This window comes from Schistocerca serialis, chromosome 8, assembly GCF_023864345.2.
Source record: "Schistocerca serialis cubense isolate TAMUIC-IGC-003099 chromosome 8, iqSchSeri2.2, whole genome shotgun sequence".
In the NCBI taxonomy this organism is placed as follows: domain Eukaryota; kingdom Metazoa; phylum Arthropoda; class Insecta; order Orthoptera; family Acrididae; genus Schistocerca; species Schistocerca serialis.
This window is the reverse complement of record NC_064645.1, coordinates 557,361,029-557,385,565: the sequence shown is the minus strand read 5'-3', so window position 1 is coordinate 557,385,565 and position 24,537 is coordinate 557,361,029. Positions and strand designations below refer to the sequence as shown.

Here is a 24,537-nt window from a genome sequence, read left to right as displayed (position 1 = left end):
TATCACATAGCCAGCCCAGCTGTGGAAATGTCACACTGTGCTACACAGTGAACAACACAGTCCATCAATGATAGTACAGCACTGCATAGCAAGGTGCCAAGCAGTAGTATTGCAGCATCCAGCTGTAGACCTGTGGTAGCGGCTGGACCGCATATTCCTTGGCCTGTTGCACAGGCCCGTTGTGAAGATAAGACTCGTTCCAGTCAATAACGATGCCCTTGTTGCCATATCATTCTACTTTCCCATGTGGAATTCTAGAACCTTGCCAGTTAAAGGCTTTCTCAAGTTCAACACAAAATGTACCAACACTATAATCCTCATTGTTTAGTTCTGCAAGTTCTTAATTATGAATTATTGAAGAAGAAGAAGAAGACGGAAGAGTAGGGCTTAATTGGCTTAATGGTTCTGGCAGTACTTAATTATGGGATCATATGTGGCACTACATAGAGAGAATTGAATTGTTTTTTTCGAAAGAAGGAAGAGAAGTGCCTAGTGTCACCTCAGCAACTAGGTCATTTAACCCTTTTGCTGCTGTGAGCGTGTATACATGTACTGCTACACTGTTTCCCAGTTGCTGTGGACATGTATATGCATGCCACTTGGATTTTCCTACAGTACTATGAACGTCTGAATGCATCCTGAGCCACTGAGCTCTCAGTGCTGCTGATGAGTTACTTCCATATCTTGGTAAATAAAAAAGTTTCGAGTATGTGCCTCATTGAGTGCAGTCATTTGCAGAAAACCTAGGTTTGATATACTGAATTGTTTATGAGATATGATGACTGTTATGACCACAGGACGCACAATGTGCAAGGACATGAATGGGCGCATCGCACGCAATTGTCCTTCAGATGTAAAATCCAATAATTCAAGATCAAAATGAGATATCCTTCTGCTCTCAATTTTAAATAAAATTTTGTTATCTACATTGCATTCACTACAGTGTATGAGCTAAAGTCAACCATACACAAAGTTCACGCAATGTGTTTCCACCTCTTCAAAATCTTTAAAATTTCACACAGTGTATTACTTAATTTGATACAACACAGTAACTATGGCTTATAACAAAAAGAAATTAAGTGTGCAAAAATAAATTTTTTCTCCTAATAGCTTCCTTAAAAATGGATGATAAGTATTTCATAGCAGTCAGCAAGTCTGCATGGACAGAACTGGATGCATCACACCTGATCATCCATCAGACATGAACAAGATGAGATATCATTCTGCTCTCAATTTTAAATAAAATTTTTGTGTCTTATATACATTTCATTCACTGAAATGAGGAGCTAAAATCAACCATACATGCAGTTTACACATTGTGTTTTTACCTTTGTGAACTCTTTAAAATTTCATACAGTGTTTTACTTAATTTAATGCAGTGCAGCAAGTATAATGGATAACAAAATGAACTTCAGTTCTTTGTCAAATGAAGATATCAGACTGTAAGATGCGCAAAAGTCAAATTTTTTCGCCAAATAGTTATAGTGGGTCACGCGATCAAACTATAAATTAGGTAAATTTATAAATACACTTCTTATTTTAATTTTCTAAAGATATTACTTATATTCATCTGTAGATCAGTGATCAGGCATTTGTATTGCACTGAATAAATTAAATGATAAGTTACAATGAAGTGTAACTACAATTAACACTCCAATAAAACAGAACAAAAGAACAAAAAAAAAAAAAAAACAGCCTATTCAAACATTATCCTTCAGATAGTCACAATGTTGTTTTTGATGATGATGATGTTGTTGTGGCCTTCAGTTCGAAGACTGGTTTAATGCAGCTCTCCGTGCTATTCTATCCTGTGTAAGCCTCTTCATCCCCAAATAACTACCGCAATCTACATTCTTCTCAATCTGCTTACTGTATTCGTCTCTTGGCCTCCTCCTGTGACTTGTATCCCCCACACTTCCCTTGATATTTCCGAGTGTGTCCTGTCAACCAATCACTTCTTCTGGTCAGGTTATACCAGAAAGCTCTTTTCTCCCCAATTCTGTTTATACCTCCTCATTAGTTATGTGATCTACCCATCTAACCTTCAGCAGTGTTGGTAGCACCACTTTTCAAAAGCTTCTATTCTCTTCTTGTCTAAACTGTTTATTGTCCATGTTTCATTTTTATACATGGCTACACTCTGGACAAATACCTTTAGAATGGACTTAATTCTATAACAAATTCTCTTCTTCAAAAATGCTTTCCTGGCATGTCAGACTGCATTTTATAGCCACTCTGCTTCAGGCAACATCACTTATTTTGCTGCCCAAATAGCAAAACTCATCTACTACTTTAAGTTTCTTGTTTCCTAATCTAATTCCCCCAGCTTCATGTGACTTAATTCAACTACATTTCATTACCTTTTGTTTGCTTTTGTTGCTGTTCATCTTATATATCCTCTTTTCAAACCACCACCCATCCCATTCAACTGCTCTTCCAAGCCCATTGCCATCTCTGACAGAATTACAGTGTCATCAGCAAACCCCAAAGTTTTTACTTCTTCTCCCTGAACCTTAATTCCTACTACAAATTTTTCTTTGCTTTCCTTTACTGCTTGCTCAGTGTACAGGTTGAATAACATCAGGGATAGGCTACAACCCTGTCTCACTCCCTTCTCAACCACTGCTTCCCTTTCATTCTCCTCGAGTTGTAATGGCTGTCTGGTTTCTGTACAAGTCATAAATAGCCTTTCGCTCTGTGTATTTTATCTTGCTATGTCCATAATTTCAAAGAGAATATTCCAGTCAGCATTGTAAAAAGCCTTATCTAAGTCTACAAATGCTATAAACATAGGTTTGCCTTTCCTATCTTCAAAGAGAAGTTGTAGGTTCAGTATTGCCTTGCATGTTCCAAAATTTCTCCCAGAATTGAAAGTGATTTTCCCTGAGACTGGTTTCTAGCAGTTTTCCATTCTTCCATAAGGAATTTATGTTAATATATTGCAACCATGACTTATAAACTGAAAGTTCGGTGATTTTCACCCCCATCAGCAACTAATTTCTTAGGAATTGGAATTACCACATTCCTCTTGAAGTCTGAGGTTATTTCGCCTGTCTCATACATCTTGCACACAGATGGAAGAGTTTTGTCATGCCTGGCTCTCCCAAGGCTATCAGTAGTTCTGATGGAATGTTGTCTACTCCTGATGTCTTGTTTCAACTTAGGTCTTTCAGTGCTCTGACATATTCTTCTTGCAGTATCATATATCCCATCTCCTCTTCATCTACATCCTCTTCCATTTCTATAATATTGCCTTCAAGTTCATCTCCCATGTGTAGAGTCTCTATATACTCCTTCCACCTTTCAGCTTTCCCTTCTTTGCTTAGGACTTGTTTCCCATCTGAACTCTTGTAATTAATGCAGCTGCTTCTGTTTTCCCTGAAAGCCTGTTTAATTTTCCTCTAGTTGGTATCTACCTTTCTCCTAGTGAAATATGTTTCTATATGCTTACATTTGTCCCCCAGCCACTCCTACTTAGCATTTTGCTCTTACTGCCAATCTGATGTTTTAGACCTTTGCAATCCCCTTTCACCATATTCGTTTCCTGCATTTTTATATTTTCTCCTTCCATCAGTAAAATTCAATATCTCCTGTGTTATCCAGGAATTTCTACCAGGCCTTGTCTGTCTACCTATTTGATCCTCTCGTGCCTTCACTCTCTCATCTCTTAAAGCTATCCACTCAACTTCTACTGTACTCCTTTCCCCTGTTCCAGTTATAATAACATTATTGAATAATAACATTATTGAGTTTCTCCAGTCTTTTTGTCTACAATATAAATGATCTTTCATGCACTTGAATGCGCTCAAAATTTTTATCAGTTGTGTGGAGTTGATAGATGTTCTATAGATCACTGGCTTATGTTTCAATGTTTAATAGTTCCTAGTAATAACTACTATGAAATGTAATATTTGATATTTTCGCACCAGCATCCAGATGTGGATCACCCCAGGCAAGTAGTTCCTATGCATTGGACTGATGGTCCAGGCCTGGGATTCACTACTTCCAGAGTTCTGCCATGGGTATCCCCTTCTGTTAGCCATACCACCGTGAGTAATGGACTCCAGCAAGCCATAGGTAAAATGTCAGACTTGCGCAATGACAATCCTGTCATCTACATGAATGGTGTATGGAAGGAGGGTCAAATACGACCCAACTATTATATAAGGTAAAGCATAATTCAGTTGTAAAATAATGACAAGAATTGAATTATTGGCATAAATAAATGTAGATATTCAAAAGTTTAAGAATTATGACTGAGGCAGCAATTTCCCAAACCACCACTAAGTCTTGTGTTGTGAAACCATTAATAAATATGTTTGAAGCTACTAATTTTGAAGATTTGAATGTAAATAAATGGAAATATACTAATAGCAGGCAATTTGGAAGTTGTGAAACTTATTCTGGCAGATATAACATAAGGACAGACACTATGTATATAGCCTCATAAAAATGGTTGGATGTCAATGTAACTTTGTACACATGCACAACATTGGCAGGTATGTAAATAACTGGAGCTGCAATTGTCTTTGATAGGTAGAAGACCCACCAAAGTGGATTAGTGTTGCTACCCACACTTACTAGGACTGAAAATTTCCACGTATGTGCCCAACCAGGCCCAACTCAGGCCAGATGTGCTAGACTCAGGCCAGATGTGCTAGACATAGCTTTCATCAAGGTTGTCTCATGCACACTCAACCTTACGGTTGAAAACAATCATGACACAGAAGCATGCAGGATACTGAACTACAAGTGTGTGAATTGGACTCTGTTCAAGGAAATGCTCGATAGTTGTATTCCGGACACTCATGAAATTAACAACACACTATAAATTGAAGTGCCAGTGGAGGTTATCTCTACTACTGTCCGAGACACAATGTCTGATGCCATTCCACATACAACACCTCAACAACACTCAACGGCCCTGCCCCAGGAAATCCTGGGCTTTATTTCAGTGAGGAACTGCCTCAGGAGATACTGGCAGCATATCAGGTGTCCATTCTATAACTACACATTAACACTCTCCAGGGACTAATACTGGGGAAAATACAAAGGTTAGAAATGAACAGTGGGAGCAAAAACTCACAGGGCTAAATGCTACACATCCTGGCGTATGGGAGATAGCCAGACACTTCGCCAGGGAGAAACAGTACTTTCCTACTCTACAAGAACCAGACAGCCATGCATACTCCACAGAGGAGGAGGCACACCTCATGGCCAGAACACTTGAAATGTTTTTCATGCCGAATCTGGTTCCATTAGACCCAGTATTCACACTTGAAATGGACCGGGAGGTTACATGACTTGTAGATCAGATGTACTGGCACAAACGAAATCACATGGGCTATCAAGCATACCAATGCAAAGAAAGCCCCTGGTCCCTGATGTTTTAAACATTATTCAACAGATTGTGCTGCCATCATGCAACATCACAATGCTCATCCAGATACGACATGTAGCTTTTTGAACTGTATGCATGATATTAAGGTACTGCTGTGACCAGCAAGATCCCCTGATGTGTCCAGCTCAGATGTCGACTCTATCCTGGTGCTAGTGCCCCGGACCAGTTACAACAGTTGAGGGCCAGCTTGCCTCAAGAGGGGATACAACTACTTTATGACACACTTCCCACCCGAATCAGTGCACACCATCCAGGCCAAAGTGGATGCAATATCATACTGACAAGTGGGCTCATACTCCCAATTCTTTGTAAATATGACTGAATTTTGTAATCACTGAAAAAATGTCACTTACTCTTTCAGCCTGTGAAGTTTCATTTCATTCCCACCTCCACTTGTTGTGGTCTAATTTTTATGTCAGGCAATGTATATAGGAGTGGTTTTGTTAAATACTAAAAATAAAGATTTAAAATGAAATAACCAAGAAAATGAGCGAGAGAGATATAGTTGTCAACAAATGTGTTAGGACATAATAAGAGGCAGACACCTGAGCCAGCTGTTGCAGCTCAGCCAAAAGACAGTGTAAGGGCTGATGTGTAAGGGACAGAGGAAATTTCAAATGCTTAATGAAACATGATACTCAAACTCAAAATCAATTTTAGTAGTGATTCAGTATGATACTTGAGGTGTTTTTTTTTTTTTTTTACTTATTCAACCAACGATTGCTCCTTAGGTAATACATAAGTGTAGTGACACTGATTCCTATTTGTGAAGGTTGAGGATTGTGTGATACTTGTGTGTTGTAGAATGGTAAACTGCGCACTCACAGACACCTAATCCATTATCTGTTTGTGTTTTCCTTTCCCTTTTTAAAAATTTATTTCTGCTATATTATTTTCTTTTTTCCTCTGCTCAATGTTTCATTTTTCAGCATTTCTCAAAGCATTTACTTTTTCTTTGTTTTTCTATTGGCACTTATTCATATTTGTGGTAGTGTAGAGTGTCATTTCCTAAGACAAAGGAAGACAAAGTTACAGAAGCTTGTAAATCTTCTTTCTCCTCCTCTGTCAATCTACTATTGTCTCATAACTAAGATTAATTTTGCCTATATTTGTGTGTACTTGCATTCCAAACTCTGTTTTATGTATTTATTTTGTTTACAGTTATGCTGACAATGATATTGTAGTGATGGAGCGGTTCTATCCTCGTCGACACATGTACATTGTAGTTACCAATCTCGCTCCTCACAAACAGGTGCGAGATTTGTCATACATATATTTCGGTGGAACCATAAAGGTTGATCTACTTGGTCGCACAGGACAGTATATTACTTTCCGTTCTCTAACATTGTACCCAGGAGAAACTATTGTTTTGCAGCTGGACAACTAAATTGCAATTGATTCTTTCATTTTGGCATGTATTAACTTTTACAGCTGTATAGCTGTTTTGATGATAAACAGTGACTGTCATCTATTTACACTACATTAATAGTACAAATCAGATTGAATCTTACTTGTGGAAAAATATGTGATTTTTTAAGTCCATATTTGTCACTGGTGTATAGAAGTAAACATTTGTATTCAGCTGCTACAACAGTGAAATGGTTCGAGCTCAATACAGCATATCAGAATTTATCTGAGGATAATATTTAAAAATAAATTCTCATTCAGAATTTACTTCTTAATGAATGAAGTGAGTGAGAAGACATATGGAGTCAACAATACTGAAAGTAACTCACCCTTCCAAGAATTTAGGACCCAGAAAGTTGCTAAATGCAGTACTACCTTCAGCTGTTAATTGCAGATTACAATTTCAAATTTTATATGTTTTTAATATTTTTGGTCAAAATATAGAACTAAAGAGAACTAGGAAGACTGATGTATATATCACCGCTGACTTTTGTGTATTTATGTGGAATTATAAAAATAAATCAAGCATTACTTTTGGAAAATATTGGATTCTTTCTATTTAATAATTGGGTAAATGAATGCAAAAAAAACCTTCTTCTCTGTACTTCCCTCTCCTCTTTCAAGTGAAATATAGCTTAATACGATTTGATAATCATTGTAGTTGTGTCCACAAAATACTAATTGTTCATATTTTGCCAGAATTAACTTCACTTGAGACTGCAACAAAAGTCTCTAGTAATTATTGAATGAAGAAAAAAGCTGCAAGTGAAGTGAAGACAGAAAATAAGGAAAAAAGGAATTTTCAAACAGTGTGACAAACCTCATTAAACAGGTGGTTACAAGATGATTGAGAGTGAACTCAATGTGTTATTCTTGCAGCACATTTTTGAGCAATGAAATTTTCTTTCTTGAAGATGAATTATCCCATTACATTCCATTGGTCATTTTTGAAAGAAAATACATAAAATACATTAACTTACTGATTTGTATGTCCCCCAAGATTTGAAAAAAAATTAAATTGCAAATGTGACTGAACTAAATTGGTTTTTTTTTTTTTTTTTTTTTTTTTTTTTTTTTTTTTTTTTTTTTTCACTTTAAATTCTCATCAGTATAGGCACCTAACAGTACTGAAGTTTCTACTTTTCTACTTTAGTCATTATTTCCACATCATGTGTTAAATTTATCAGTAGTGTAACATGTCTGTGTGGGCAAAACTCATTCACCCGCCATGTTCCATTGATGCCATCAACAAGGAGGACCTTCAGGGATGTGGAACAAGTCAAGGTATACATTAGCATGAGACAAAGACATCACAGAAACTTCATCAGTGTATCATATTAACAATAAACTATCACTACACTGCTCAGTGCTGCTCACACGTATGCTGTCTAAATTTAATCAAATAAATTAATTGGAAAACTGCTACTCTGAATGAAGCTGCTGGCTCCTTAGTTTTATTATATGGCTACTATTGTCAGCTATTAGTAGTTTAACAGTTACTTGAGATTACAGTGGTATTTTTCAATGAAAATATTTTTACCTCTACAGTTACTAAGCCCTATTTTTAGTACAGTAGAACTCCAAATATCCAGATAATTGGATAATCATGGAAACATATCATTTCTTTTATTAAAAAAGTTAGATTTGTGTGTTCATCCTACTATAATATTAATTTAATGACTAGAAAACAATGTTGTTTGGATTTTGTAGAGTTCTGTACTTACATTGTGTAAGTTCTTGAACATATTGATCAGAGTCAGTTGGTTTGCTGCCTTCAATCATTTTCATGCAGCCAAGTCTCACTTCCAGTTTATTGTGGGGACACTCAGTTACCATTCCATCCATGTTAACACAGTGTCAAGACACTCAAATGCCTCACCAGCTGATGACCCCACATCTAGTTCTGCAACTACGTCATCCTTGTGGCTGTCAGTTTCATCTCTCTCCCTTTGAATGATTTCATCGTCACTTAGAATTTGGAATCTCAGGTTCAAAGAACCACAAGCAAGCCACTTGCCTGTATCCTCTGCAGTGTAACCAGTATGCCCAGGAATTTTCAAAATGATCTTTGTTATGTCCTCAAGTGCTGTTTCCTCCTCTGCTGCTTCTCTTTCTCCCTCTTCATTATCACACTTCTTCTTTTCACCTTTGTTTTTCTGTTTCTCACCTTTGGTAATGTATCAGCAAAAATAATCAATGTTTGAAAATGTAGTACAACTGGATAGATACAAAAGTCTACTCATCAAGTGATGGCAGGGAAAAATACATACAAATGTTAAGAAAATGTGCAAGTTTTCAGAGCCAGCAGGTCCATCTTCTGGCAGAAGGATAGAAGGGAAAGGAAGACAGATGAATGAAAAGGACTGGTGAGGTTTAGAAAATGGAAGGATTACGAAAATGTCACCCAGAACCCCAGGTTAGGGGGTCTTAGGGAGGATGAGACTCTAAAGAAAGTCTTTGCTTCTCATCCCATCCATTAAGTCTCCCCTGGCCTATTCTGAGTGACTTTTCTGTGATTCTACTCAGTTTTTTTTATCTATCCAGTGATATTGTACCAACATTATGAAAAGAATAGTTGCTATTCTCCATGTAGCAGCGAGACTGAGATGCAGATTGGGCCAAAGAAAAGACTGTCATAAAATGAGCTTTTGACCAACAAGACCTTTGTCAAAAATAGACAAAACACACACACACATAAACACAACTCACACATACACATGACAGTCTCTGGCAGCTGAAGCCAGACTATGAGCAGCAGCTGTTGTCATGTGTGTGAGTTGCATTTTCGTGAGTGAACGCGCGCGCGTGTGTGTGTGTGTGTGTGTGTGTGTGTGTGTGTGTGTGTGTGCGTGTGTGTGTGTGTGTGTCTGTTTATTTTTGACACAGGCCTTGTTGGCCAAAGCTCATTTTGTGACAGTCTTTTTGTTATGCCTACCTGCGACTAGGTATGTCTGCTATACAGTAAGTAGCAACTATCCCTTTCATTATATTGTTACATTTCATTCTGGATTTTTTCAGTTATTTTGTTCCATGCTTTTGGTTGAAATACCTTTCAATTTATTCCAAGATCTTTTTAATATGATTGTCTTCACCAAATTCTATGCTTCCATCATCAATTAAGAGCAGTTAATTTTTTTTATTTATTTTTTATTTTTTTAATAATTCAGTTTTTGGTGATGAGCCACAATGCTTTCTTCATTTCCATCTTCTGTCAAAATCTTCCTCAGCAGTTGTCTTCTGGGAAGAGTGTTATGAAACATCCATCTTTTCTGCCAAGAAGGCTTTCTATGGAGTTAGTGGGTGCATTATCACCACCTTACTGCCTTCTTTCCCTATGGCCTTTCGCTATTGTTTTTGCTTAAGGTATGAACATTTGAAAGCTGAAGGTTACTTGATTTTTCTATCAGCAGAAGAAATATTTTGCGATTTCCCACAGAGTTAGCACAGTTCAGTGTAGTAGCACAGTCTTTATTAAGCTTATGGCCAGGAGCACTAGTTTCTCTTTTAGAAGATACACTATGTGATCAAAAGTATTGCACATACAACAATGTGTGTAATGTATTATTTGTTCACAGGAAGATTTTGTCTTTTAATATGCTCAGTGTGGATTGATTGTAGAAAAATAAAGTAACATGCAGTGTACTGTCATAATTATTGAATAAAACCAGCAGTTTTAGTCATACGGTACAAGTTTCTTTTTCCTCAAAGTGATCTGGATAATTGGTGATCCAAATAGTTGGATTTCAGATAACTGGAGTTCTACTGCACATTATAACCAACCCTTGTTACTTGGAATGTAGCTAACACAAATTTTAAATCCCAGTATCTAGATATTCAGATAATTTATAGAAAGAGAGGCTAATGAGATATGATTTTAATTTTCTTTTTAATTTAATACTCAATTTATAGCTTTATGTTAGATGGGAGCTTGTTGAATATCTAACCTCCAGGGCACATAACTCCAATCTGAATTCTCGACAGGGAAGCAAAGTTCCCATGGAAATTTTTTTTGTGCCTTTTATTGTGCCTGTGAGTATCATGGTTCAGTTGCAACAGATTTTTATTATCAGCAAGAAAATCCATTAAGAAAAAAATGTACTGTGATGTGAGTGTGAGGATTCCAAGATCTCTAAAAAGGCTTCTGTAAGTTCTATGATTACTTTACACAATATTCTTACCACTTCCTTCTCCTCAACAAACACTTTATTTACTTTAGAAGACTGTTCTATAGGACGACAGGGAGTGAAAACATGCAAAATAAGCGACACTTATGTCTTTAGGTCAACACAATGGGAGGTGCTTCTAAGGGCACAAAGCACTGAACTGGGCTTCCTAATTAGTTTATCCATGCGTTGACTCCATCTTAACTTGATATCCAGCTGCACCCCATGCACACACTATGCTTCATTTAGTGTATGACCATTGATGTCTACTTACGGTGTTAACAGTTGATTTGGTTTATTTGAAATGTGTAATGTGAGTCTTTATGAAATCAAGACTTAAGCAGTATGTTGTGAACCACTTGTAGACCTGTTCAGCTATCATCTGCACTGTGTCTGCTGGAGAAGAGTTTGGACCATTGAGTAGTATGCTTGTGTTGTCAGAAACATTATAGTTTTTGTGGGATCATGTTCTGGAGTAACTCGTCAAACTGAGCAAAAGTTTTTAGAGCACAAAAATGTGTAATAAGTCTCATTTGTGGCATAAATTCAAGAACATCATGAAGAAATGTGTTCAAGGAACTGTACATTCTAACCACTGATCCTCAGTTTATTTATTCATTGATGAAAATTGTTGCAAATAATATGTCTTTATTTCAATATATAGTATGAGTACTAGGGGTAAGAACAATCTACATAAAGATCTAAAATCACTTACCTTGGTGTAAAATTGGGTCCAGTATTCAGGAACAAACATTTTCAATAATTTGCTAGCAACCATTAAAACTTTATAAATCACAATTTAAACAGTGTTTCAAAGGTTTTTTGGTTGAGAATTTGTGACGTAGCAAGCTGGGATCTCTTTACTTCCTCTCTTGTTTTGCCATCTGCCTTCTTAAATTAATTTTATTTTCATTTTAGCCTAATTACTGTTAACATGCATGAGTATAATCTGCATTTCCATAAAAGAGAAAGGTTCACCCTCAGTCTTAAGGAATGTAGCACCAGGTCTAATTTTGTGCTAGTTTTGTATATGTAATTGATTTCCTAATTTATTCTGACCATTCCTAGTTAATATCTTTTACTACAGATCATTATAGGGTAATTGTTTCATGAGGTAGATTTTATTTTTGACTTATAAACAAATATAAATTCTGGACTAATTATAAACATTTGGAAGAAGAACTACTAGGATTCTTAAAGTATTTATTTGGCTCTATTTGTAAACATATTAGCAAAGCCAGCCCTTAATTAGTTCCAAAGTAATTACCAGGTTTGTCAAAAGTATTGTTTGTATAACTATATCTGTTAATTTCATTATTTAAACAAATAATTCGGCCTAACCTTTGTGGTGGAAGGAATTTTTTGAAGTATTCAGATAAGTGAATGAGTTATGTTTTAATTGTAATTTCTGTAACTTAAACATCGAACAATGTATACTTGCAGTGCCTATTTATTATTGTGAGGATATATAATTGACCAATTTTTGCTCCCGAGGCAGGCAGTCTACAGCCAATTTTCAGAAGTGAAACGTGTATTGGTTAGATTAACAACAATGCATCAACCTTAAAGTGGAATAAGTATAACACAAATAGGCCATGTGTTAGAACATTTAATGACAATGTCTGTTTAATTTATTTGAAAAATATTTTCACACTTACCGTATTATTCTGCAAGAACTGTGAATTGTTTGATTAGCTTTTTACTGCTCATAGTTGTTCAACAGCAAACTATTGTAGCAGTATGCTGATGTTGCTTGCAACCTATTAATGAGGCTTATCAACATTTACCAATTGTGAGCTGGCCATGTTGTTGTTGTGGTCTTCAGTCCTGAGACTGGTTTGATGCAGCTCTCCATGCTACTCTATCCTGTGCAAGCTTTTTCATCTCCCAGTACCTACTGCAACCTACATCCTTCTGAGTCTGCTTAGTGTATTCATCTCTTGGTCTCCCTCTACGATTTTTACCCTCCACGCTGCCCTCCAATACTAAATTGGTGATCCCTTGATGCCTCAGAACATGTCCTGGCCATATAATTGTGTAATATTTGAGGGGAGGGGGGGGGGGGGGGGGGGGGTTGTGAACAGTGAAAGTAAAGAACTGTGAAATGCAATTGTGCAACTGTTGGCTACATCGTTTACAGTAGTCAGTGTTGAACTTTCAACCACCATTTTTCAGCTAGTGTAAGAATGCAGTACATCAACACTGGGGACTATCAACAAAGAAATAAAGCAGGTGAACATCACAAATTCCTCCTACTCTATATATGGATATCTTAACAGGGACTGTTAGACCAGCTTAAGTAAAGATGTCTGTTAGATTTCAGTTTTGACAGCACTTGATCACAACAACCATGATTAGGTATTTTGTGTAAGATAAATTTATTAAAAGTACATAACTATGTTTCATTCTGACAGTGTATTAACTCTGTAAATATTAGCAGTTCCAGTTTAATGTAATGCTTTCACGTATCTTGGCAATCTCCTGAAAAATTACCTGGGAAGTGAGTATTACATTTGGATGTTGAATGTTTTTATGTAGTACTTTCTGATACATTCCACACCCACGAGAATCATCTCGTTTTTGGGTCTATGGAATGAAAACTGAATGTAATCTAACCTACATAGGCTAGAAACCACAGTGGTCCAAGTGCTGATCCTTGTGGAACTCCACATGTTATGTCCCCACATTCTGAGGTCATTTTCATGTATGAGAAAGAATCTGTTAATTTCTTCCTGTTATGGAGGTAAGATTCCATCCATGCAGCAAGAATTCTGTTAATGCCATAACATTAGTTTGCTAAGTAGAATTTTGTAATCCACATAATTGAAGGCATTAGTGAAGTCAACGGAAAATTACATTAATGACCTACTGGGGATAGAAGAAGCTACACGTGCAGCTGAAGGTTTATTATGCAGACTTAGAAAACTGTTTTAGAAATAATAAAGTACAAAAAAAGAAAAAGAAGAATACCATGAGCTTTAAAAACAGTTACCAAAGATAATGAGGTAGTATTAAAAATTGAGGAAAACAAACTTGAACAAGTACCATTTGTAAAAGTTCTGGGTATCCACCTTGAGGATAAATTAACATATTAGTAAGTAAAGTTCAGGCTGCTATGCACTGCAGAAGTTAGCCAAAATTGTAAAGTCCTCAAAATGTTTTACTTTGCTCACTTTGAATCAATAATATCATTTAGAATAGAAATATGAGAAAGCTTAGTACATATGAAGGTACTCATTGTGCAGAAAAGGGCTATACACATACAGACCAATGTCAAACAACAAACACGCTGCAGATCAAAATTTAATGTCCCAAACATTTTAACACTAACAAGTGTTCATATACATAAAATACTAGTACACACTAAGAAAAACATTAATAATTGTAAGAAAAACGAAGAGGTTCATTAGCATGAAACAAAAAGTTGTTGGAAACAGAGCAATCTGATACAGCACAAGTCTATATGAAGGTAACAAGTCTATATAAAGGTAACATGCATGGGGATACATCTATTCAGTTACATCCAATCAGTATCAACCAAACAAGGAACATTAACCCTTTTAAGGACACATCAGAGAAATGCTGGAGGAAAAACCATTTTATTCCTTAAATAATTTCTGAATATTGCAAGGAAAACTCAAAAATGTGATGGGGAAGGGAAATGAAGAAGGCCTTTCGCTTCAGGAAACAACATAAATGCATGTATGCAAATTTAAACATAAGGGAAATACACTGTAAAAAAGAAATGAATAATGCTGCAATGTGTGCTATAAATGCGCTAAGTTGTAGAACACAATATATAACTGTTATTTTATAATCAAAATCTGATACAACATGTACCAATTGATTTACATCTAATGGCTAAATAAATCCGTGTTGCTCCTGTTGGTATTTCATATGTGAAATCTTTTATTGTGTTCAGTGTGCAGAATTCCCTACCAAAGCCAAACAGAGAGGTGGTGAACCTGTTATAATAAGTTAAACGAGTCATTGATCTACCATAGGCCACTGTCTCAGATAGTTTTAAGAAGACTGGAAGGAATTATATAGGTTTGTAAGTATAAGCAGTTTGCATACGTTCAGTTTTGAAGATGGATGTTATTACATCACATTTAAGTACATCAGGAAATATGCACTGAGTTATTGATTGATTACAAAGGTAGCTTAAGAGTACTTCTGTCAGAACATGACAAGATTTTAGTATTCTGCTACAAACACCACCATATCCAGCAGAATTACTGCTTTTTAATGTTGTTTACAGACATGCGGTAATTGTCTTCAATGACATACAAAGAGTACAGTCAGTGAATTATACTTGATGAAATAGTCGCTGCAGGACTGATGTTTGCATATATTAACAATTATTCTAACTGTCCTTTTTTGAAGCCTGAATATCTGATCTATGAAGGCTGCAGGTGCACGACCCCAAATTATAATCTCCTATTGCAAATCCAAGTCTGTTACTCCATAATATATTGTTTACAGGGAGTTTTACTATATTTGTGAGATGTTTCAGAAAGAAACTGTTTCAGCTAATCTTTTTACAGATCTGTTCTTGTTTATTGTATGTTTCAGCTGTAGATTGTGATCAAACAATAACCCAAATAGGGCTTCCCATTCATTGGTTTTTATGAGAAGCCTATGTTGAAATAATCATGGCTGTTATGCAGTGATGAATGTCATGGTGAAGTATAGTGTAGAAGGTTGGAAAACTTTTTGTCAGCATGGGTTTGTTTGGTGGAGGAGACCAGGCAGCTAGGTCATCGGTCTCATTGGATTAGGGGAGGACAGGGAAGTAAGTCGGCCATGCCCTTCCAAAGGAACCATCCCAGCATTTGCCTGGAGCGATTTAGGGAAATCACAGAAAACCTAAATCAGGATGGCCAGATGATGGATTCAACCGTCTTCCTCCCAAATGCAAGTCCAGTGTGCTAGCCATTGCGCCACATTGCCTGGTATCAGCATAGGCAAATGACATATATTTGATTATTTCAGCTACTATTCATATTCATCTGCCAGCAGAATGTCCAATGTGCTCACTCAAGAACTGCTGTGTGGGCCAATACACGAAAACTGGAGCAAGTATCTGACATATTGCCCCCACATAACTGAGAACAAAGGTGACCACTCTTAACAAATGGTTGAGGAACTGTCTTATCTGTTCAACACGAAGAAATATGTGGCAAGATATTACACAATTTATTTTGGTCAGAAATCACTGATTTGTACCAAGACAAGCAGAAACTATGGATCCAAATGGAATTCATAAAGAAATAGGTACAAAAAGTTGATTTTTTTCAATCTGCTTTTTTTCCATCTGATGGTCTTTATATTACATACTCTTTAACAGGGTATACTCTGCACTGCACATTTTTTCCAAGTAAACACTATGTGGCATAGGAATCATATCCCTGCTTTCTGAGTGAGTGGTCTTTCACACTGTGTTTTGTGGTACACTTTAAGTGCCACAAATTAGCTCCCAAAAATAAATCACATTATGTGCAACTTGAACACAGATATAGTGGAAATCAGTAATATCGTGATAATATTTTTCAAAGTTTTTGGCAGACCACAGTTAATTAATAGTGCAACAAGGACATCTAAAAATTCAGCACATGTAACTGATCATGTGATTACAGATGCAGAAATGAAATGTATTGATGTTCCTGTAAAAAATCTTGGACACTCTGATCACGCTGCCCAGGTAATAAAATTAAAAGCTACATTCCTACAAGAAAACCTTTTCAAATTTAAAATTCAGACTTCTTCAAAAGTATTGTTAATCCAAAGCTGGGAGAACTTCAAAAGTATTGTTAATCCAAAGCTGGGAGAAAGTGTATAGAGTGAACAATGTAATCACAAAATTCTATAAGTTTCCCATATTGCTTAATCTGATCTTTGTGGGTATATTTGCAGAAGTAAACACTGTCAGGCTTGGCTAACATTTGGATGGGTGACCATCCTGTCTGCTGAGCGCTGTTGGCAAATGGAGTGCCCTCACTCATTGTGAGGCCAGTTGAGGAGCTCCTTAATTGAGAAATAGTGGCTTCGGTCATGATAACTGACAATGGCCGGGAGAACAGTGTGCTGACCACGCACCCCTCCATATCTGCATCCAGTGACACCTATAGGCTGAGGACGACACAGCAGCCAGTTAGTACAGTTAGGGTCTTCCAAGACCTATTTGGATGAAGTTTAGTAATGTGCAGTAGTATTACCAGTATTGATGTCCGATAAAAACAAGTAGGTAACAGTAGGTGTTAAAATGTCCACCTAGACCCTTAAATATCTCAGTTTCACAAAATAAAACTATAGTGAGGCAGAATTTCTAAACTTTTTATCATTGTTACACAAAGATTTATTGCTCACTGCAAAAAGTAATACAACTATAAGATAATGTTTAACACTGATAGTAAAAGTGAAGCAGTCTGAAATGTTGGAAACCAGGAGAAACAAAGAGAAAGAGTAATAATGTACAACTGAAAGATAGGATAAGGTCACTAAATTATCTACAGAAAGGAAGTAACGAATTTTATGAATGAGTATTTTTCCAGCCGCAAATGACTTGCACTGATCATAACTGGTAAATATGGTACACAGGGCATAATGTAGACATAGCACAGGTGTCAAATGAAGCAAACATTTTTTGTGAAATATATATCAGATTCAAAATACATTAACATATGAAAACTACAATGTTACGGACAAAATTATATCAAAACATTTTGGTTATCATCCAAAGACATCTGCAGTGATGTAGCAGGAACAGTCAACAAATTCTGATTGTATAAAGATTATGAAATTGCTGTGGTTGTGATTCAAATTACCGTTGTTGAACAAGTGACAAACCTATTAAAGAAACTCGGAAAATATAGATGCCGAGCTACACAGCATCCTAAATTCTAATCACACACTTAAATGATCTGGAGATATCATCCCTCTAGATACCGTGGCATTATAGGAAGAGTGAGTAATCAAAATCATTAATTAATATAAGCTGCAATATGAAATAATAATGATGAAGTCCCATACTCCTTGACAGAGCATAGAGGAACGATGCGGGAGACCCCCACCACTGTACTAGGCAAGGTCCTAGTGGAGGTGGTTTGCCACTGCCTTCCTCCAACCGTAATAGGGATGAGTGATGATGATGAAGACGACACAACAACATCCAGCCATCTCGAGGCAAGTGAAAATCCCTGACCCCGCTGGGAATCGAACCCGGGACCCCGTGCTCAAGAAGCAAGAACGCTACTGTGAGACCAGGAGCAGCAGATGCAATATGAAAAAGAGCTGTTAGAAATCTGGAGAGGGTTTCTTCATTTATGTTTACCTTTAGTTTATTCAGCTTACCTGAACATATTTAGGTGATATTTATTTACCTGGAGGCATGCCTGCATGTCCCAGATACTATGCAACGTCTTAGAAGTTTTTGAAATTGATTGTATGACATCTGCACATAAATGACACTCTACTATGGGAAATGTGTCAAACATTGTACAAAAGAAGCACAGGATCCTTCTTCTTGCAAGTGTGCATTAACTGTTGTGAACAACAGACAACTTTGGTGAGGCAATGTCCTGTTTCTACATTGCATAGAAAAAAATTGACAAATCAAAGACAGCATCCAAGGCTTCAAAACTTAAACAGTTCATTGGTTCCCTTGTGGTAGCATTGAAGATATAGATATCAAAAGTCAATGCACTGCAACAAACTAGTGAAGTATTCTGGTAATAACCAGATATGCACCAAAGGTCATCAGTCTGTTGCATCAAGAGGGGAATTTGTTTCTGTGTCTCATATGTTACAAGAAAAAGCACATTATAATGTAGAACAAGTACTGTAATGGAAAGGTCTTGGTGGAATATAAATATTGGAAGCACAGCTACATTGCCCTGGCAGTGTCTGTTATGTATTCTGTTAGTTTTGAGGAAGGGTTGCACTGAAAGCTTAGCATTATTATCAGCCTTCTTTATGTACTTCAAACTCAAATACTTATGTACTTACAACTCAACTATACGATGAGTTGTTACCCTTACTCTGTCCATTATCTCTTACCTCATATGTACAGTACAGCTGCATTAGATGACCACCACAACACCTTGCTCCCTACCATATGTACAGCGTCTGGCACAGTTATCAGGAGCCTAATGTGTTGCTAAAGAATTTAATTCTGCCCTCATGTCTTTAAACTGCTGTTCATGCTTCGCAGCTTGTTTGATTAGTAAGATTTCGAAATGTTTTCTGTTCTTAAGCACCTCTTTCTCACATTTTACCACTCTACCTGACAAATTATGAACCAATTTAGTGGTCGCTTCCACCCAGCTTGTCCTTTATCTTTTCCAAGTTGTCCCCAAAATCTTTTTTTACAACATTGACTCCGGTGTTAACAAGGCCAACATCCTCAAAAAGTTTTCCTGCATCTACCCTTATAGCTTCTAATTTTGGCTCAATCATCCCTTTTCCATCTGATTTAATTTTCTTTACCACAGCTTTTACTGTTTCTGCTACATTTGCCTCTACTGAACCTATCTCTGTTTTTATTGGGCCTATCTCTGCAACCAATATGCCATTTTAGAGTTCAAATTTTGAAATATGCCATTTTAGAGTTCAAATTTTGCAGAAATTCCCTTAGCCATGCCATTGAATAATCCACAATTACATCTCCCTTTCTGGTTTTGAACTATTTGCCCCTCTAATATTGTCTCTGTCCACACTACCTCATTCACATTTTGGACTAACTGGCTCACTAACATTACCTGATCCACACATGCTGGGTGATTGCTTAATCACTCGAAGTTCTGTCACTAATGATGACCATGCAGTTTCACACATATTAATGCTATTGGCTCCAATACTTAACGTATTGGTCATGCTGACTGCCTCTGCTGTACTGCTGCTGCCCGCAGTGTTGATGCTGATGTGGTCAGTGCCGCCGCTGTTGCTCACACACCACTGAAGTCTCCACTGGCGCTGGACACTGGAGACTCAAACTCTGCAGCCTCCTCATAGCTTCTTCATCTATTTTTAAGTTTCAGCTTCCCCACACCTAACTTCTGCTACTGATTATCATGTACACAACTGCTGCAAAAACTTATGCTCAGAGCCTATCATGCAATAGATTTGGGACTGGAATCGCAGAATATTGTAAAGTATTAAAATTACAATTGCAATTCTAAAGGGATGAGACTCATATCCCGGACAAGAAAACTTCAATTGTGATGGTGCCTAATGGTTACTACTAGTGTTGTTGCTTTTCCACACAGCATCCTTTACAAAAAAAACCAGTTGCATGTTTACCTGTGGTTACTCATACTTCAGGTACTTGGGCTACGCATGGCTCCATTTAAAAAGAATAGCACAATAAAGCCATTGTATCAAACCGGGCATTTCAGCTTTCATGTCCTGTAGCTAATTTGCTGCAAATAATAACCTGTTGCTGTGGTCCTGCACTCAAATAGTCTGTTCATTGGCTGGAGTTGTGAATTAGGTAAATACACTGAAATACAAAATAAAAGTTGAATGAATAATTTAATAAGAAGCATTATATTCTAATGTCTGTAATTGATGTAGATGACTGAGAATTATGTTGAATAATGTTTATTCAAGAAAGTACATCTGAAATAAACATGAACTGGTTCTATGACATTCAATTAAAATACAGTCAGAAAATACTATTATCAAATGCAGTATAATTGTGTTGAGAGCATTATCTTGTAGCCAAATTCCCAAAAAATTGAATAGTCATCAAAGATATGTGAAAACTAAGTCAATTTTGTAATCACGGTACATAAAATATTCACCAGCTCAAAACAGGTCAGAGTTCAAGATGATTTAAAAATTATCACACACAATACAAAGCGTAACTCGTTCCCTGGATCACATTCAGACCTGTTGAAATATAAAATCCGTTCAGAAATTACAGTATGGTAGGAGCCATTTACTGTCCAGAATCGAACACCTCCATGATTGAGTACCACTAATTACCACAGGCAGGTCTGCTTCCATCCACAACTCATGTAAAAGTGGCTCGAATCACTCCCTTGACCTCTGCACTCAAAAAGCCTAGTCAACAGTTGCCTCCCATAACGTTCTGCTACTATCTGCTTTTCCATTGCCTGAAGGCTCTCCCCACGATTTCATTGTCCTTAAGCTTTACAGACATGATTTAACTCAGCATGACCTCTTCCACACCAAACTAATATATTAGAACAATATTTAAATAAGGAAATATTATAAACATTCAGTCACACTCAGATAAATATAAATAAAGGGTTGCCAGTAAATAAATAAGCCAGTATTTTTGCACAATTGCACTCATGAGAAATGACAACAGATTGTCATTAAATATTGTTTAAACAATTATTTAGGCCTGCTTGTTGGAAGTGTCTTTTGGCACTCTTTTACAAAGGTGATGTCAGCTAACACATATGACTGACCACTTCCTCAATTACCATGATTCTGTATTATCAATTATAATTAATATTTAAATAAAGTTACTGGTAAAATAGTAAACTGTTCATTAAATAAATCCACAAGTATGACAAAATGTCAGATATTCATGCCGTATTCAATTGCTGCATAGTTGTGGAAGATACAATGTTCTGACAAGCATTTTCATAACTAAAAGATTTAAAAAAATAATAAATCAAGAAATAAAATAGATGCAGGTATTTAGATTTCAGAGTTCATAGCTATAGTGCAATGCTATCATCTGAGGTATTGAATACTGAAATCGCATGAAGCGTTTAAAAGTGGTTAATTCAGGGGTTCATTGTGGAAAGTTTAATTCACTGTGAAATATTAACTTCTGTAGTTCTAGAGATGCTGAAATACTGTTGTGTCACTGGCTGTGCCTCATTTTTCTGAGATTACAAATTCATTCAGATTTACTTTAATGTGTAACTGTGATTTATTGTCAAAGTTCATAAAGCTGTAACTTAGCCATCTTTAGGATTGTCTGATGCTCTGCCATTTCTTGGAGTGTTGTCTGTCCTCTTAAGTGACAGTCTGTCATCAAAATTCCCCATACTGGGGGCCAACCCACATCCACCCCTTTGCTGACACCCTTGCACATGGTTCACCTGTACTGCTTAGTGTGACCTGCCCAGCCATGGCACTTTGGATGGGCTGGCCATCCTGTGCACTGAGCCCCAGGCCCCCAGAAGCAAATTCACCTTACCTTCTACCAATTCAAGAAGGCCAAATCACTCACCTACATACTCATAATGTTACAAAATGGCACCGTAAACACTAGTCTAACTCATCTCAATAAAATTATAATGTAAGTGAAGTTATAAAACCAATTTAGGATCACCCTATAATATATATGTTTTGTTTTACTTTCAGTTCTTTCAGGAAGTTTATACGCTTTGTAATTTTTTACTTCAGTGATGATACTATGAAAAGGGTAGGTTGCTACTCACCATGTAGTGAAGATGTTGATTCTTAGACAGGCACAACAAAAAGACTACTAAACATGTAAGCTGCCAGCCAGACTGCAGTCTGACCCCAGCAGCCAGACACAGTGGTCATGAGAGTCAGCTGTGTTTACGTGAACATGTGTGTGTGTGTGTGTGTGTGTGTGTGTGTGTGTGTGTGTGTGTGTGTTGTCTATTTCAGAAGAAGCCCTTCTGGCTGAAAGCTCATAGGTTTAGTAGTCTTATTGTTGAGCCTGTCTGCGAATCAACGTCTCCTCTATATAGTGAGTAGCAATGTGTCTCTTTCATAATATTGTCATTATGCCATCCCAGATTTTCCATTATTTGCTTCAGTGAATGCATTTAATTTGCTGTGCACAATGTTTTATGTCATTATAGTTCATCTTTATTACATTACTTAAAAAATTATAAAGTTTGTGGAAAAAAACGCAAAAGGTAGATTTAGGGGGTGCAAGGAGGGTGGGAAGATTGTCACAGCTTTATGTTCTGTCACAGTCACAGGATACAGACACAGGATAACCTTGGTAGGGCTCACTTCATTTGTACAAGTAAATGTGTGATAAGGTCATTTTTTTTTCATTAATAACTACTTAGTCCTACAGTGATAATGGACAGAGTAAAGGTAACAAGTGCTCAATCGTATGTGTTAGCTGACACCAGCTTCATAAAAGAGTGCCAAAAGACTCTTGTGACAAGCAGGCCTAAATAATTGTTTAAGCAACATTTAAAACAATCTGCTGTCATGAATCGTTAGAGAACTCGTGCAAGAATACTAGATTATTTATAAATTGGCAACAGCTAGTAGATATACTAGTGGATTGGAGACAACTTGGTGGGATGTCATGGGCCAGAGTAACTATTACAACCTGTTTGTGAAGTTGGGTAGCCACAATAGTCCTGACATTTGTGTGCAGTGTCACCAAATTGTGTATGATACCAGCAGGCAGCAGGACCTGTAGCTAGTGTAGGTTGAATGGCACTGTTGTCATGTGTAGCTTTGAGTGTTGGTGTACACTGCTGCGCAAGCAGTGAGGACTACTGCAGTCTGCAGGGATTGTGGGCCTGTGTGTCTGGTCAGATGGATTCTTGCAGCACAGGAGGTGAAGATCCACTGCACACATCAGAGTTGAATATTGGGATGCTGTTACTTTTTACCTGTGGCAAATGACAGTGAACATTCTGTCAGCCATAGCCAAGAACCACATGGTCGGCTCTGTCTCATTCACGATTATGGTGAGCTGTAGGTGTGTCAGTAACTTGATTAATCAGAGGTACAGAGGCTGCACAAGAGATGTGGCAGTGTACTATCACCCAGTTTGATCTTGTACATGACCTCTTGAAGCTTCTATTCCGGCCTGCAGGATTGTCTCTGTAACAGTGCCATTTTGGCCATCTCATATTTATTCTGCATTGGAGGCAATTTGATGATATCATAAATTAGTTCTGAGTGGCCTGCCAGGTGGCTGATCAGATGCATGTGCTTCAATTGATCACTAAAAATACCAGTTGTCTAAAAAACCAAACAATGGAAAATCCAAGATGGAATGTAACAATATTAGAGAAAGAAAGTTGCTACTTACCGTATAGCGGAGATGCCGAGTCATGATAGGCACAACAAAAAGATTCACACAATTATAGCTTTTGGTCATTAAGGCCTTTGTCAGCAATAGACACACATGCATGCACACACACACTCACGCAAATGCAACTTGCACACACGTCTGCAGTCTCAGACAACTGAAGCCACACTGTGAGCAGTAGCACCAGTGCATGATGAGAGTGGCGACTTGGTGGGGGTAAGGAGGAGGCTGGGGTGGAGAGGGGGAGGGATAGTATGGTGGAAGTGGCGGACAGTGAAGTGCTGCAGTTTAGACAGAGGGCAGAAAAGAAGGTGTGGAGGCGGGCGGGGGGGGGGGGGGGGGGGCGGGGGGGAGGGGGAGGGGGGGGAGGGGGGGGGGAAGTAGCGGAAAGGAGAGAGAAATAAAAAGAAATTAAAAGACTGGGTGTGGTGGTGAAATGACGGCTGTGTAGTGCTGGTTTGCACTAATGTCTAAAAAATGTGCTCAATGATTGCGAACTACAAACTTGGATTCATGGTGTTGAAAAGTGGTAATCTGAGCTGAGC

At 37.3% G+C, this 24,537-nt stretch overlaps 1 protein-coding gene across 2 annotated transcripts in view; it reads left to right on the top strand.

Moving 5' to 3' along the window:
- LOC126416519 (neutral and basic amino acid transport protein rBAT-like) overlaps positions 1-7,352 on the top strand; it is an 83,024-nt gene extending 75,672 nt beyond the window's left edge. For both annotated transcript variants that reach the window (XM_050084264.1, XM_050084262.1), the window contains exons 8-9: positions 3,930-4,168; positions 6,563-7,352. In XM_050084264.1, coding sequence (XP_049940221.1) covers positions 3,930-4,168; positions 6,563-6,788 — 465 coding nt within the window. In that variant the 3' untranslated portion in view covers positions 6,789-7,352. The remainder of the gene's footprint in view (positions 1-3,929; positions 4,169-6,562) is intronic.
- Positions 7,353-24,537: the final 17,185 nt, after the last annotated feature.